Here is an 18,413-nt window from a genome sequence, read left to right as displayed (position 1 = left end):
AAAAACTGGGCCCAGAAGATCAAATGAGGGAATATCTTTTGAGATGATGGTGCTCATATTTCTAGTTCCGCATAACCCTGGAAAATCTATTTCACTGAAGCTGTTTAAGCTGATTACTACTATTGTTAAATTGAAAAACAAGTCAAACTGAAAAATATTTACTTGTTGTAAGAACATCAATCCAAGCCTCCACTGTCTGATAATCTCAAAAACAATCATCTGCAAAATTCATTTTTACCACCACATAAAGTCAGAAAATAGTCCAAACACTGGAAGAGTTATGTAGGTAGTGTCCAGGTACTGTGGACATACAAGTGGGGTCAATAAGTATAGTGGAAGGGTTAAAACTAAAGCTGAGTGCTAGTGATTAGGAAGAAGAGTTGATAATTGTACATGAGAGTCGGTCATTGAGTTTAAGAGCTGGTAGTTATGGATGAGAGGGGGAATGGGACCATAATGGATGGAGGACAGCGGCAGATTTAAAAAGCACTGAATGCTAACCATTACAGAGGCCTGCAATTCTAAAATTGAGTGTAAATGCTGTAGAGAAAAACTGCTGAAGTGTTTTGACAGTAACATATTTTTAATGTTTTGTGTCTCAGTTTGTTTCATTAGGCTCCCTGTTAGGGATGGGCAATGATTTTCGATTAGTCGAATAGTCGTTAAATCATAAATAATAGATTAGTAAATCATGTCTGTAAAAAATATCCCTTTGTTTTACTGGTGCCCTCCGCACAGGGGCAGTATAGCATTTGATACGCTGTGTGATGGGCTGATGTTAGATGCCACCGTAGAAGAAGAAACAAGCAGAAGCCATGGAGAGAGTGCTGCAGCCGTCAAAAAGTTCTGTGTGGAACCATTTAAAAAAAACAAATGAAACAGAGGTGAGGTGTAATCCCTGCGAGGCAAAGCTTGCATATCACAAGTCTACGACAGCCATGCACAGTCATATGAGAGCGAAGCACCCAATAGAAAGTGGAGGCCCGATGTCCCTTTCTGTCTATGCTGCGGTGCAGCGGCGGCGGGGGGATTAGTCGAAAAATAATCGATTAGTTGCCTGTGATTATCGAACAGTAGTTCTGCTTGAAATGCCAGAAACATACAAGAGGAAAAAGATTGTCTGTGCCTTAACACAGAGCTATGATTCTACATCTGCATTATAATACAGAATCAAAACTGAAGAAAGGGTATCACTGTCCAAATATTTTTAAGAAAATTAAAGTCACTCATAGGTAATGTGATAAAAGGTGATGTTCTGAGCAAGAAAAAGAGTCATCTTAAAATTGGGTGCGAGTTGTGCATCCAGAAGAATCAAATCACATTCCCCTTAATGTTGAACAGGTGACATAGTGAAGGGTGGTTTATAAAAATCAAGAATTGGCATTGGAGCCGTATATGTATCACTCTGTTTCGAATTACTTTCTTCTTGTATTTTCTAGTTGTTTGTTTTGTTATATTTTTTAGAAAAATGTAAAAATGTATCCAGCCGATATATCAGTTATCAGAATTTTTTATTCCCTAATATCGGTATTGGGATTGGCCCCAAAAAATCCAGATCGGTCTGGCCCTAGTCCATATATAATTAAACGTCTTAATATAATAATTGAACAACAGCTCCTGAAAAGACACCATGTCTACGGCAGAGAAAAAAAGCAACATAAAAAGAAGCTAGGCAAGAGTACATTTTGCCGGAGCTTTCCAATGCCAGAGACAGCTGTGAGAATAAAGAGCTGAACTCACAAAGTTTCTTTAGACCGGTAAATGACATCTAATGTTGACCGTTTACCGAAACATATCTTTAGTGTAACTAATGAATGCACAAACTGTAACAGTTAGCATGATGTGACTGTTTCCTTGTTACTGCGGCATTGCTAAAGCTGAGCCAAGTAAGCTATAATGTAAATGCATGTGAAGATCATAAGATAGCTTATTTTGACCGGCTGTATTCTTGCTCTGCTGTGTCACTTATTAGTTGCCTTTATTTACAACAGATGATTGTAAATTGTGTTTGTATGGACCCATTAGTAGACAGACTATCATCATTCAATTCATTATTAATTATTCATTATTCATTATTGGCATTACGGTTATGAGACTTCGATATACATTTTTGAGGACATTACAAGGTTTATTATGTGTGTCTAGCTATAGCAATGACACTGTTAGATATTATGTACAGTTTGTAAATCATGGAATTCTTGCTCCAGCGAAGAACAAGAAGAAGAAGGAGGAGGAAGAACCCCCATGAAGAAACAACCAGGGCCTGCAGTGCTGGAAGATCCTGCTGTATCAAGCATTGGACTGAGTGACAGTCAGTACGTTTCCATGCACACTTGAGTTGAGCTACGGTCATAGCTCAATTAGGCCATTTAACTGAACTACTGCCATTGTCCCAGTATACAGTACAAGCACCAGGGGAGAATCAATTTATTGACGGAAGTATGTCTGACTCAACCACGGTAAGTGGTGATATGCACCGTTTCAGCTAGTTGCTACTGGACCTTTATCCAGTTGACCTATTACGTTACATACCAAATAAGTTAAAAAATGTCAAACAGGCTGCAAAGCCAGTGACTGAAGATCTCATTTGTTTGTACTTTGTAAACCGTGTGCCCTGTGAAAACCATGTGGCTGTCTGATAAACATGTTTTTTCTCTGCAGTCCATGTTTCCGCTATGTGACAATATAATAAATCCTGTCCTATGTATTAAAAGTAAAGATCTTACTAATCATATCCTACATGCACAGAAGGCTTTATAGAAAGCATTCAAAACACAATACATTACATACAGCTGACATCTTTGACCATCATCCCATGACACATATTCTTTACACTGTGAACTTTTGGACATCCTATGATCAAGAGGTTTGCACAAAACTGTATAGCTTTGTGAGCCAAAAACGTACAGTACAGACCAAAAGTTTGGACACACCTTCTCATTCAAAGAGTTTTCTTTATTTTCATGACTATGAAAATTGTAGATTCACACTGAAGGCATCAAAACTATGAATTAACACATGTGGAATTATATACTTAACAAAAAAGTGTGAAACAACTGAAAATATGTCTTATATTCTAGGTTCTTCAAAGTAGCCACCTTTTGCTTTGATTACTGCTTCGCACACTCTTGGCATTCTCTTGATGAGCTTCAAGAGGTAGTCACCTGAAATGGTCTTCCAACAGTCTTGAAGGAGTTCCCAGAGATGCTTAGCACTTGTTGGCCCTTTTGCCTTCACTCTGCGGTCCAGCTCACCCCAAACCATCTCGATTGGGTTCAGGTCCGGTGACTGTGGAGGCCAGGTCATCTGGCGCAGCACCCCATCACTCTCCTTCTTGGTCAAATAGCCCTTACACAGCCTGGAGATGTGTTTGGGGTCATTGTCCTGTTGAAAAATAAATGATGGTCCAACTAAACGCAAACCGGATGGAATAGCATGCCGCTGCAAGATGCTGTGGTAGCCATGCTGGTTCAGTATGCCTTCAATTTTGAATAAATCCCCAACAGTGTCACCAGCAAAGCACCCCCACACCATCACACCTCCTCCTCCATGCTTCACGGTGGGAACCAGGCATGTAGAGTCCATCCGTTCACCTTTTCTGCGTCGCACAAAGACACGGTGGTTGGAACCAAAGATCTCAAATTTGGACTCATCAGACCAAAGCACAGATTTCCATTGGTCTAATGTCCATTCCTTGTGTTCTTTAGCCCAAACAAGTCTCTTCTGCTTGTTGCCTGTCCTTAGCAGTGGTTTCCTAGCAGCTATTCTACCATGAAGGCCTGATTCACACAGTCTCCTCTTAACAGTTGTTCTAGAGATGTGTCTGCTGCTAGAACTCTGTGTGGCATTGACCTGGTCTCTAATCTGAGCTGCTGTTAACCTGCGATTTCTGAGGCTGGTGACTCGGATGAACTTATCCTCCGCAGCAGAGGTGACTCTTGGTCTTCCTTTCCTGGGGCGGTCCTCATGTGAGCCAGTTTCTTTGTAGCGCTTGATGGTTTTTGCGACTGCACTTGGGGACACTTTCAAAGTTTTCCCAATTTTTCGGACTGACTGACCTTCATTTCTTAAAGTAATGATGGCCACTCGTTTTTCTTTACTTAGCTGCTTTTTTCTTGCCATAATACAAATTCTAACAGTCTATTCAGTAGGACTATCAGCTGTGTATCCACCTGACTTCTGCACAACACAACTGATGGTCCCAACCCCATTTATAAGGCAAGAAATCCCACTTATTAAACCTGACAGGGCACACCTGTGAAGTGAAAACCATTTCAGGTGACTACCTCTTGAAGCTCATCAAGAGAATGCAGAGTGTGTGCAAAGCAGTAATCAGAGCAAAAGGTGGCTACTTTGAAGAAACTAGAATATAAGGCGTATTTTCAGTTGTTTTACACTTTTTTGTTAAGTACATATTTCCACATGTGTTAATTCATAGTTTTGATGCCTTCAGTGTGAATCTACAATGTCAATAGTCATGAAAAGAAAGGAAACTCATTGAATGAGAAGGTGTGTCCAAACTTTTGGTCTGTACTGTACATATTTGCTATAGTATTTGTTTTAGTATTTCCTTATATTTTCATCGTAATATTTGTATTCTATATTTATGGTCTTGACTGTTGCAGTAATTAGCCTTCATTTTTTATGCACCAAACACCAAGGCAAATTCCTTCCTCTTAAAAAGGAGTGGCATTTTAGTGTCCACTATTGTTCTGATATTTTTGTACATTTTGTAAACTTTGTATAAATGGTAAAACATGAAAGGCTTTTGTGTTGACAATAACTGAAATGAAACATTTCAACCTGCTGGAAAGGATTTTGTACCAGCTTTACACAAATGTAGGTCACAGCACTGCGTTTGTTAGAAACAATAGAATGAGCTGTTCTCAGAATTTACTATCAATGTATTCCTCCAAAAGTTTTATTTAGAACTTATTGTGTAAGAACACAAAACAACAATGAAACAATCCACAGTAGTAATTTTTTTGGTCCTTACAATTTTAACAACTTGCAACAATGAATTTGCAAAGAAACAAATGAAATATATAAAATAAATTAAAAAAAAAGAGTTTGAACTAAACATTGAGCAGGGGGGAAATACTGCCCCCTATTCGTTTGAACAAGGTGGCTGGAAATTAGAAATAGGTCCTTTTAATGTGTAACTGTTTTTATGATTGTTACTTTTACTATCTCACTATTCATGTATTATACTATACTTTTCAGTAATTTAGGAATAAATTTCGATGAAAGTAAACAAAATCCAACAACATCAATTTTCATACTTAGTGATTTAGTTAAACCCTATATCAAGCAAAATGTCAAGCATCTACTTATTCCTCTAGATGTGAAGGGCACTTGAACTTGCTTGCAATTTTGGATATACTGTGACTTGGATGACTATGAGAATCTTCACATTTTCACACATAGACATTTTCTGGTTTCAACTTTTCAAATCCGAAATCTGCTACGTTTCTGTACTTTAATTGTTAATTAAGTATTTTTGGTTGTAAAACAAAACAAGCAATTTGATGATATCACCATGGGAATTGTTCACTATATTTGGACATTTCATACACTTATATGAATAGATTAGTTAATTGGTTAGATTGGACTAGGCCACGCACCCTAGTGAGTAAGACCCATCAGTTTGAATCAGAACTGAGCTATTTTACTTTTCAGTTATTTGGAATGAACAGATGAACAGGATACTTGGCCTAATCTAATCTAAATAATCTAAATTTGAATTTTTGAAGAAATGTTTTGGGTACTATTTTGATTGTTTTACTTGAAAACGTTAGGGAGTATATTTTAACTGTTAACACTGTAATGTGGGTGACGTTTCTCAAGTGACAATAGTGAACCTATGATGCAATGACAATCCTCTAATGGGATAAATTCACAGGTTCTTTACTTTACTTAAAGGAAAGCTAAGTTTAATTTAAGACACCCTCATACCTCAAGGACTGATTAAGTTGACTGCCAATGATCGATTCGAAAAGTACGACATGAAACGTTATGCACGTGACGTTGTTAAAGTGCAACTTATACAGGCGTTTTCTGGTTGAAGCTGGATTAATAAAAAATTCTGGTTTCATTTTTGTAGCAAAAATAGCATCTAAGCTCTAATAAACCATATTTTTTGTTAAAAGCCACTGCCTTTTCTATGCCAGACTATCCTTGAAAACAGCAATTCCTACTGACTTACATTACTGGAAGCACTTCCTTTTCTAACTAGCCTGAGTTGCTCTTACTTGTCCTCTTGGTGGTTGTCTTCTCCCTCACTGAGCTCCTCATCATCCACCAAGTGTCCAAATGGCTCCGAGGAGATTGACACCATATTGGAGAGGATGAGGCGGCTGTCACTGCTAGCTGTCAACACCAGTTGGTCATGGCTGTGGTTGTAGCGGACACTCCACACCCTGGGAAAAAAAAAAACAAACATTAATTCAGCATTTAGTATTGCAGCAATGTGGGGAAGTGCAGGATAATTTACAGTGATGCATGGATGCATATAACAGTCTGTGGCTGTATCTTCCATTGTTCCAAACAAAGCTCCATGTGGGTGAACAAACCAGCAGTAACCCAGCACTGAATGCAGTGATATAACTATAGTATGTGAAAGCAGTCATACATAAATGTTGTACAGGCAGACCACACAAACTGAAACACACAAACGAACAGACACACATACACACACAGTTGTGCAGGGTATCAGTCTGTCTCTATCTCTCTATCACACACACATGCTCACACAAATAATGCAGAAGATTCACAGCTAAATATTCCTATCTGGTTGTGTATTCAGGTGCCAACAAAAGGAATTTGGTGCCTTGCAGTCTATATTTGGGCTTACTTCACAAGTTGATGATCATTATCATAAGCTCCATGATCCTGGTTTTACAGTATTTGCTACTTAGTTTTGCCTCTTTGTCAATTCAATTCTCCATTTTTTCTTCCCTACTCTCCCTATTTTTCTCCCTCTCTTTCAGTTTCTCTGATTGTCAACACTGTTTCCTTCTCTTGCTCTTTTTCATCCTCGCTCTCTCTCTCACTCTCTCTCTTTGTATTTGTCTATGTCTCTCTCTCTCTCTCTCTCTCTGTGAGCCCGGGGCACAGCTCAGAGTGCGGTCCCAGTTCCCTCCCAGGGAGGGATTGAGGGATAACCGAGGCTGTTGACAGGAAATCAGCCTCGGCCACGCTGTTCCCCACGCTCCCCTAATCCGCTTCCCTTCTAAAAAATAGTCCCTAATACCCCCAGCAGCCCTGAGGCCATATCCTGGCTGTGCTGTGAAAAAGGAGCGTGCACAACAAACACACAACACAACACAACACTTAGGGAAACACCCGCACATATATGCATCACACTAAAGATAAGTGACACACAGACATATGCATTATAGAAATGCTTGAGCACACACATTTTTGTAGCCACACATAGAGATAAAGAGAGAGCCCTTGCAAAAACACAGATTAGCGCACACATGCACACTTATCTCATATCTGAAGAGATCCCATCTGCAGCTATCTAGAGTTATGGATATGTTTCTATCTTTCTTTTGGAGATAACAGTTGTTTTAGTGTTTATGTGCACGTGCACAAAGGCATACGCATATGCATGAGCTTGTGTATGTGCCTATGTGTGTGTGTGTGTCTGCCTATCAGGTGAGGATTGGTGTGCTGTAGCAGTAGCCCAGTTTGGCTTGCAGACACACTGATCATGTATTTAGCTCACACAGGAGAGAGTGTCTCCCATGAACGCACGCACACACACACACACACACACACACACACACACACACACACACACACACACACACACACACACACACACACACACACACACACCTGCAGTACACAATGTTCAGCTCTTAGCGCTGCCTGAAGCTTCACAGAAGACAACCTAGAGCAGGACTGGCCTGTGTTGGACCTGCAGTGATTCATCCCTAATGACAAAACGAGTAGCTGCCTATTTAATTAGTAATTAGTGTATTACTGCCTTTCATTGCACCATCAGTAGTTAGGGCATTTCATTAGTAAGGAGATAAAGCCATTAATAAAACCGGAAAACAATCAACAGTGCAGCAAAGGAGTTATCATCATGTTTATCATTATTGTTAGGGAGTTTACCTGAAAGTGCCTGAATTACACTCTAATGCTGTGTAAAATAATTTTTCCCATTACGCAAATATAGTATAATTATATTAGACACACAAAATACTTACTCACATTTACACATTTACAAGTTGTAAAATTTTATGAAATGATAAATAACCTTTTCACCTATTCTGATGATATTTCTTGTCAGTTCCAGTCAAGTACCCCTTGTGGAATGTAGCCACAATGCTTTTTCCAATAGGCCCGCATTTAAAAACAATGACATAAAACTTGTGCTCTCAGGGTAAATATCCTATGTTATAATAACATTAGCGCCACACAGGTAGGCTTAGCAGAATTTTCCTTTGACTAAAACAACTGAAAAGGAAAAAAATGATGTACAAATATTCTCTCATTTTATCCATGTCAGATGACGATTGACTGACTATAGCTGTCAGGCTACAGCCAGCTCAACTTTTATCCCCACACAGAAAACAGATCAGGAATCAATAAGGGAATTGATAAAGAATACAACCGATAAGCAAAATCGATTATGTCAGTATCAATAAAATATTATCAATTCCCAGTTGTCTCTGATTATAAGAATTTTGGCATATAATTTAGTTATACTCTATCGTAGGGGAAATTATTGAAAGGTATGTTTCATAGCAAATACCAAAATGTTCTGCAAATTGTAACATTAGATATAAGTTATAGCTGTGAAAATGTTTGGGTACATTTAAAAAAAGATATCAGGTTGTGGGATGACAATTTCCAGTGACAGACAGGTTTCAATTATATGTAGTGTGTCAACTGTCTGTGGAGACTTTGTTTCATAGACAATCTGGCAACTTGGGTGATGTCTAACAAATCATGTATGATGATGATTTATGAAAAAGTTTGAGAGCCATGCAAATTACATGTAAGGGAGACTCCCAGGACCAAATGAAAGGGTGCTAGACAATGGCCTTGAAATACCGGAGAAAGACAGGAAAAATAGTAGTGTTGGCAGGTCTGCTGCATTCTGTATCAACATTGTATTTAAGCATTAAATACATCATAGGGCTTGGGGATATGGCCTTAAAACAATATAAAGCCATATTTTTAGGCTGTATTATGATAAACACAATATATATCTCTACATTTTGAAATCTCAAATTTCAAAGCACTTCATAAATGCTAGGACTGGGCGACAAATTCATATATCACAATATTTTTGACCAAATACCTTTACAGTATATAATTATCAGTAATGTGGATATAATTGCTATGGGGGTTATAGCGAGTATTAGAAAAATAAGTTATACAGTCTCATATTACAAAAATTATATAATATCTATATGTTGCCCAGCCCTACTACATCACATTAAAAAAGTAAAGATTACCATTTGATGGGACCTTTAAACTTTTAAATCATTCCTGAAGTATAATGACATATGACATAATTTCACCTATTAAATGTGCTCACTAACATTGACCTTGAAAAACATCCAAAGTTTAACAATGTCATACTTGACTTATTTATGTACTAAACTTGTCTTTTTCCCACCAAACATGGGAGAATGACAGCAAGTTCTGATATAATGTGGCACATTATAGCAGAGGGGATATTTGCTAACATGGGAACTTTATCTCAGGTCTTGTTGTTCAAGGACCGACTCCACTAACGACCCTTCCCCAAACCTCTTTGGACTTCCCCACCAATCCACCCACCAGTGCGAGTGGTCCTCCAGGGTCTTGACAGGCTCCTGGACGTTGCGGACATCCCAGAACTTGACCTTGCAGTCATCTCCGCAGCTGGCCAGGTAGTACTGGCGGTTGGGGTTTAAGTCAAGGTCACGTACCAGCTGTCCATGGGCGTTTTCTATACAGTAGATCTGACTGGAGAGGAGAAAGAGTGAGGAGAAGCGAGAGGTGATTAGAAAGAGGGGAGGTTATAAGAGGCATGGAGTGGAAGGCAGATGAGAGGAGAAGCAGATAGGGAAGAATTAGGATGGAGGGATCAAAATGAAAGGGAGAGAAATGATAAGAGACAGGTATGGTGTGTGTTTGTGTGTGTGTGTGTGTGTGTGTGTGTGTGTGTGTGTGTGTGTGTGTGTGTGTGTGTGTGTGTTTGTGTGTGTGTGTGTGTGTGTGTGACAGAACAACAAAAGGAGATATGAGAGAGAGACTGATTCACAGGGTCCACACAAGCTAGAACATTCCCAGGGTAAATCAAAGCCTCTTCTGTGGTTGTCAGCGAAGGCCAGGCTCAATAAAGAGGCCGACAGCAGTGGCGATAAATTATGAAGGCAAGCCTCATAACCACACAGCCTTCAGTTCCTGCTAGAGTGTAGTTAACAGAATGGCATGACAGAGGAAGAGAGACACCCTTTGCACTGTGTCTCTTTCCATCTTTCCGGCCACCTCCAACTTCTTTCATCCCCTATATTTTTTCATCTGCCTAGCTTATCTTCTCTTCTCTTTTTATTGAGTTTTTCCCTCCTCTCTGAAGACTTGAGGAACACATATTGCAAGTTACAATTGTGTTGTCTTCTTCTGAACTCGACAAACAACGCCCACTCCAGCGGTGACATGTATGGCTCTTGTCTACATTGCATGGCTCTACACAGGTGCAGCAGCTCTACAACATGAATGCGACAACAGCTTTGTTGTTGTTGTTCTTCTTCTCTGTGTTTATTGGCGGCTGGCAAACCAACTTTAAAGGTGCATACCGCCACATACTGTTTGTGAATGCTGCACTCAACTAAAGCAATTTGGCTTTGTATTGTCGGTTCTATTTATCGGCTAAAATTTCATTATCTGCTGATAACCGATATTTTCCTAAATAGATATTGTGTGTCCAAGTCAAGGTATCGTATCGGTGGCAGTATTGAAATCTTTTCAGTGATACTGGGCCCTAGGTAATAGTCATTTTCAACAAATTAAATTCACTCTTGCTGGGAACTTTACCTTAAGAAGCAAAGTTTCTTTGTCTTTTACCTTGCTTTGACTACAGTGTAAAAACAAATCTGCACCTACATAATATTTTTTACCCTGACAATGGATTGAATGACCATGTGTAATGTGAACAAAGAGAGTTATCATCAAAGAGAATTATCATCCAACTTCCCTCAGCTCTATGGAGCATTTTAACCTCTTTTAGCTCTTTGTTTTGTTCATGGCCCACAAACTGATCTTATTAGCCCTTGCTTCCAGACACAGCAGGCAGTTGTCACAGCAAAAAGGCTCAGATAAACCCACAGTACACTACAGCACCAAATAAAAGACAAAATGACTAATTGGTACCGTTGAACATCTAGCAAGTTAGACAAATATTTTTGTATTCAACATGAAAAAAGCAAAAGTAGTTAAAGTAATAGTTATATATTAAATGATGAATCCACAACAGAGCTACAACCAGAGTGAATCCAATACTGGATGAATAATTGAGCAATTTTTTCAAATGTCTGTATACACCAATATTACAGCTGTGTGCTCTAGCACTGCTTCCATTATTGTGGTAGACAAATATCACCCTCTTTGTTATTCATTCTCAAAACATTTGTGCAAATGGTTATGACATGCTTTGAGAAAACCAGAACTGGCTCATGGTTTTAGGGCTCCGACAACCAGTAAGGTTGCAGTTAACTGTATATACTGTAATACTGTACATGTTTTATACCGGTGTATATCAACTTTTGACCACAACTGTATATATTACTTCTATCTACATTACTACATACCATCCTTACCATTAATCACTACTACTGTTATCACTAGTAATCACATTTCCATGTGCATTTCATTATTATTGCTTGCTTTTTTTTTGGGGCAAGTTTTTCCTCACTCGAATCGAGGGTCGAAGGACAGAGGGTGTCGTCTCTGTACAGATTGTAAAGCCCTCTGAGGCAAACTGTGATTTGTGAATTTGGGCTATACAAATAAAATTTGATTTGATTTGATTTATCTCGATTTTTGTTGGAGCTATTTATGTATGTTTGTTTATGTCTTATAACATTACTACTTGTACAGGGATATATTAATGGTTCTGTTGCTGATTTTAGCAAGCTGTCTTTGAAGCCTCCTGATACCGTTTGCTATATAAAAGAAGAAAGCAGAAAGACATTTAAATAAAATAGTAATTAATTAGATCTAGAGCTCTGCCTCACAATCACTTCTTGTTTTCTGCAACACCATTTTCTCTCCAGGCTAGCCCAGCAAAGCTCAGCTTGGCACGATTTTGTTCAGCAGAGTGAAAAGCCTCAGTGTTATGGCCCAGCTGGGTACCAACCACAGCTAGCCAGCTAGCTAGTCACCCTGCTGATCACATTAGGCAATTAACATGCTAATTAAAAATCTCATTAAAATAAGGGAGGTATAAGAGAATGACCTGGGGCAGACCGCTGGGCTTCAATTAGGTCAAGACAACCCAGGGACTGTGTGTGTGTGTGTGTGTGTGTATACTTGTACTTGCTGTCACTGCCAGTGGGCTGTGGTGTTGGTGTCAGAATATGGAGCTTGACAGAAAATGTCTAACAACAAGTGGAGCATTGAGATTCATGACTATGTGACATATTCATATAGTATATTTTTATTTATTCATATTCTGTATAAATGAGAGTACATAAATTGATATCTGCTTGGCACTTATTAGCATACAGTATGCACAATCTTGGAGCCCACTCAAAAATCTAAAAATGTTGCGGACATCCCAGAACTCATCAAAATCTCTCCCACCCTGGTTATGAGGCTTTTGTTCAGATGTTCAGATAGATATTTCCAAGCATCAGCTATGTCCTATTTGCATACCATATACAATGTACCATTGCCATGATTTTAATATGGCAATAGTGAAGAGCTTCTGAAGAGCTTTTAGATGTAGGAGCAGCAGCTTTCTGAGGGATATGCAGGAGACACCGATGGGGACAATTAGATGAAGTGCATGTTAAATTGCAATAGCGGAGATTTTTAACTACGCTCCAACAAGATGGATGAACTGCTGCTGCTCAACAGCGCAAACACAGAGTTTTCCAGATCTCATGCCCTTTGCCTAACCAGATACTAAACTACATCTACTGCGAGTGGCCTGCATACAAGAGCTATTGGGGAACATGAGGGGAGTCGGAATCTGCCTCTATATAAACCAAGGTTGCTGTACAGATTGCAGTGTTTTCATTGATTTTCACTGACTGTAAAGTCACTGCTGCCAACCCACCCTCCATTCAGAACTTATACAAGTCTGGAGTAAGGAAACGTGGCTAAAACATCACTGCAGATCCATCACACCCTGGACAAAACCTGTTTCAACCTGTCCCCTCTCATAGGCGCTACAGAGCACTTAACACCAAAACAACCAGACAAAAGAATAGTTTCTACCCACAGGCCATCATTCAGATGAACAGTTGACATCAGTCATGTAGTGTCAGAAACAATCGCTGTGCAATAATTCTGTAACACTAAGCATTCACTGTACCTACAATTGATAAAATATATATTTTAAAGTTTCATCACTTCATCAGCCTCTCTTCTTACACTGATGTGCCCATCACTCTGGAACAGGGTAAATCTGGACTCATTAGACCACATTTCCTTTTTCTATTGCTCCAGAGCCCAATCTTTATGCGCCTTAGCAATTTTTCCACTTACACTCACTGATAAGTGGTTTTCTTAAACTACACAGCTGTTTAGTCCCAATCCCTCAAGTTATCTTTGCATTGTGTGTGTGGAAATACTCTTACTTTCACTATTAAACATAGCTGTAAGTTTTGATTTTTTACGATTTGATTTCACCAAACATTCATTGAAGTTTTTCTTCCTTGAAGATGATTGTTCACCATCCTTTCAGGTTTTAATAGTGCGTGGGACAGTTCTTAATCCAATTTTAGCAGTTTCAGCAGTGTCCTTTGTTGTTTTCCTTGCTTTATGAAGGCCAATAATTTTACCTTTTTGAAACAGAGTAACATCTTTTCCACGACCACAGGATATCTCTTTAGACATGGTTATTTAAGAAATGAGAAGCTACTCACTGAATCAGCTGGAGTTAAATAACTTGTTGCCAGCTGAAACATATTAATCACTGCAGTAATTATCCAAAGGAAGGTTCTTACCTATTTGCTTAGTTAAATCCAGGTGGTGACTGTTTTTTGGCCAGGCAGTCTATAAAGGAACCTGATACATTAATCATTCTATATTTATTCAAGGACCAATTGCACTCTACACCGCTGCACCGTTGTTTAAATGTTTGCAAATGTCATTCTTGTTTCTAGCTCTGTGGCTATTTCTGTGTAAATACATTGAGAGCAAAGGAGAGCAAGAGTTAAATTTCGTGTATGTATATACATACTTGACCAATAAAGTTGATTCTGACTCTCAATTGGGCTACTGTCAGATATTTACTGATATATATACCACGCTAGCAATTAGGGTTCAGTTTCAAAATAACATGTTGGCTGATAATATGTTGTTCCTTTTTTTCTCATTTTTAGATGGCACTGATCATCACTTATCCAGGGTTATAAGTGATCACCCAGGGCTAAGGGTGGGACTATTTTGGTCGCACATGGACCCAAAGACCTGTGCAGTGTGAGTGAAATTTAGCACTTAATTTTAAAAAGTTGAGGTTATCCTCATTTCATTTTTGCCTGTGCTGCGATTTAAATTAAGAAAAACATATATTTGCACCAATATTGCTTTTTAAAATAATTTACGTAATGTGTTAAGAATTAATGAATAGGAATAAATTAAAATGTTTTATTGGTTGCACATAAATGAAAAGTTAGGGGCACGAGCACAACCAGTGTAAAGTTAGTCTTGAACCCTGAGCCTATCACATCAGCTATAGATAATTAATGTTAATGTCTTCATTATTTCAAGTGATTGTCTTTGTTTAGTCAAGGATCATTTATGCGTTGTGTCATTTATCAGGACCACTCTTAAACCTGTTTGCTTTTGCAGTTCAACAAGACCAACATAGTCATAATTTGTCTCAACTGAAACACTTGCTGCATCACTTTAGCTCAAGGAGTCAGAATCTCTCACTTAAACGCTCATCCATATCATATCAATTTATTTATTATTTAATTTATTTAGTATCTTTAACTTTAGTAACAAACGATGAAAGCTGAACTCAAATGGATTAGATACAGGATTCAAAAGGATTTCTAATGTCATGAACGGATTTCACACTGGATTCAGATTCAATAAAAATTTGATATTTATGGTTGCAATAGGCCATTTTTTATCTATATTTCCCTACTTATATTCAGGTAAAAATCATATAGACAGCATATATACTGTACATACACACACACACACACACACATATATATGTGTGTATATATATGTATATATACATATATATATATATATAAATATATACATATATATATTAAGATGCATCTTCCTGTGCATTAAAACATGCTTTATGGGTTTATTTATTATTAATTGCATGTATGAAACATCATTTTAAAGACAAATATCCTATAAGAATGAATACATACAGAACAAACATGCATCGACTATCAACCATCAGTTCTAATCTGAGTCGACTTGGAACTTCAGTTGAACTTCAATTTCGCTCAAAATAGCAATTTCATGTGTAATTTTGAGCTGGAGCATGATTTATTTACAGCGCTCCCTCCATCTTATATGTGAGACTCTGAGGTAAAAGACGTGACCCTGGGCTGTAGGGTGGCTGGCGTTCAACCCGACCTGCTGTGGAATGGGATGCACCCGCCGCGTGAAAAGGAAATGGAGCAAGAAATTGGGTTAGTTTCACTCTTTCACTCTCTCGTGTCTCTGAGCAATCCCCTCTGTGCAGATAGACACACACACACAGACAAACACACTCATGCATACACTCCCTCAGCCCAGGCTGATAGTGGAGAGACCTGGGACTTTTAGTGTGTGTGTTTGTGTTTGTGTTTGTATGAGAGCAGAGGATTAGAGTTGGGGCCAGTCTAAGCCACCAAACAAACTCAATCTCAAGTCATCCAGCCAGCTAGGCTGAGAGGGTATGAGTGTGTGATGGGGGTTGATGAGGGAACAGGGGACCTTTTACACACACTGTTAAGCGCTTACAGATAAAAACATAAAACTGGGAAAACACATTCCCCCAAACACTGTTATGTGTGTAAATACAGAAGAAATATAGGTGTATAAGAGGGAAGCTACAAGGGTAGACAGACAAGCACACATTTGGCCATCTCACACACTCATACAGAATCATCCACACACACCCTCCTGGCTTAGTTTGGGTGATAAATTGCTCTGCTGAGGGGATCAACTGGAACACAGACGCTCACAGTCACACACAAACTCACATGCACAGAAACACATACACATACAAGTCTCTGTTTCTATGACAACTGCTGTGGGGAGGGAGGGGGAGAAAAGAAAAATCGAGAGAGGAGAGCAATCATTTCATCGCTGATCAAAATTAAAGTCTGGCTTTGAGATGGAGCTGGCAGAGACAGAAAGATGGGAGAAAGAGAGGCAGTCAGGTAGATGGAGGGAGGGATGAGGAGAGGGGGGAGGGTCTGCCTATGCATAAAAGTAAGGGATCATTACATCAAGCAGCCGAAATGATTGGGGAGATCTTGATGGTTAGCATGAAGTGCTCACAAAAGTCGTTAAGAGAAAAACTAATATCACAACTAAGTGTAAACCCCTCAAAAATGTTTCACCCTCTACACTTCATTTTACATCTCACATGTCTGGATTCAGTACTTGACGAAACTGTAAAAAAAAAAGCTGCTTTGATAAAAAACAAATAAAATAAGACGTAAAGCCTAAATAAATACAGCCCCTGAAAACTGCACACAGAACAAATCTTAGCCTTTAAACTAACATCCTTAAAATAAATAACTGAACTTGAAAACTGTCCTTTTAACCCCCTTGGCCTGACCTCATAAAAGTGGAAAATAAATTGTAAACTAGACTGAATAAAATATATACTTTATGAAGTAAACTGCTAACATGTAGGTGTTCTGGCTCATCAAGCTAGTTCTCCAAGAATAAAAATAATAGAAAACATCAAGATATATACTGTTTGTGTGCTACCCTCTCCTAGCACACAATGTCTCCATTAGTGGTGGCTGTATTTTTAAACCGATTGGGAATTTTGAGTTTTAAATTTGACCCTCTGAGCTTGCTGTAGCTGGTCATTGTTGAAGCTAAATAGTAGCAAATTAAGTTAATAATGTGAAGTCAGCAGTTATAAGTTCTTTTACAAAGCATACTGAATACTATTGCTGCAAATATGAGCACACGTGCCATTTTATGTTTTAAGTAAGTGAATTAAAACATATTGTTTGTAAATATACTTAAATTATCACGTTTGTGATTTGTGTGTTTTCCAATCAGCTTCATGGGTGAGATTGCGTTAAGTGCTGAGCTGAAGTCAACAAACAGCAATCTGATGTAGCTGTTCTTTAAGTGAAGGGCAGTTGATATGGCATTGTTTAGCTTTAAGAAAGATAGTGTTAAATTTGTCACACATGTCTATTAGTCCTCATCCTAAAAGTCATTTTAATTGTAAGGTAAGAAGGTGAAAATATACTTTCTGAAAATATGGACAACTGTAAGCTAAGCAGCCAAACAGCATTATGTTACAAGGAAATAACAGTCTGATCTTACAATTTCATGTAACATACTTGAAATGCTAGGACTTATGAGCTCAACACAGAAATTTAAGAATAGTGCTGCTTTTAAGTTTTCAAGAAGTGCCAAACTCCGGCTCTTCTAATTGAAGCCAATAAGGAAGTACCAAAAACTGTAGATCCTCAAATTGTCATTTGAGGATCTTGAGGCTTGCTCCAAAAACAAGGCAATCCCTTTGAGAGCCCATGTTAAAATGACCAACTTTGCAGCAGAAATGGAAAACATGTTTACCACCTGGTACAAAAAAAATGTTGGTGCCTATACCTAATTTATCCCTTCATGACAACTGTATGGGGAGTGAATTTTTATATAAGTCACTCATTTAAATTATTTTAAGGCTTAAAGTTATGCATAGCTAGGAGCATGGCTTTTTTGTGTGACAGGTAGTCCCTAGCTGTCTGCTTGGCTTCACCTTAGCTAATTGCAATCACCGAACCTGATCTCTCGAACATATTTGTGGTGCTGATGTCTTTTGCAGAATTTTAATTAAGATATCAGACACATAGTATATCTTTCTGGACTAAAAGACTGGTGTAGAGGGACAGAGGCCAGTGTTTTGGATTAACAAGCGACTCTCTTAGCGTTTACTGGCAGATAGCTGCTTGAGCCAACAAGCTCTGCAGGAGATAGCCAGAGCCTGGAGCTTCTGCAGGAAAACACCGGGAGTTGAGGAGAGC

The 18,413-nt window shown here is 38.6% G+C and overlaps 1 protein-coding gene across 1 annotated transcript in view; it reads right to left on the bottom strand.

Annotated features, from left to right (window-relative positions):
• The window catches only part of eipr1 (EARP complex and GARP complex interacting protein 1), a 163,755-nt gene that overhangs the window by 35,178 nt on the left and 110,164 nt on the right, over positions 1-18,413 (bottom strand). Inside the window, exons 7-8 of the mRNA XM_084380417.1 lie at positions 9,808-9,975; positions 6,252-6,419 (exon numbers count right to left, since the gene is read on the bottom strand). Coding sequence (XP_084236543.1) covers positions 6,252-6,419; positions 9,808-9,975 — 336 coding nt within the window. The remainder of the gene's footprint in view (positions 1-6,251; positions 6,420-9,807; positions 9,976-18,413) is intronic.

Source organism: Pagrus pagrus (genome assembly GCF_965226575.1).
Source record: "Pagrus pagrus genome assembly, chromosome: 18".
Classification (NCBI taxonomy): Eukaryota; Metazoa; Chordata; class Actinopteri; order Spariformes; family Sparidae; genus Pagrus; species Pagrus pagrus.
The sequence above is the reverse complement of the archived record's forward strand: the minus strand, read 5'-3'. Positions and strand labels throughout refer to the sequence as shown.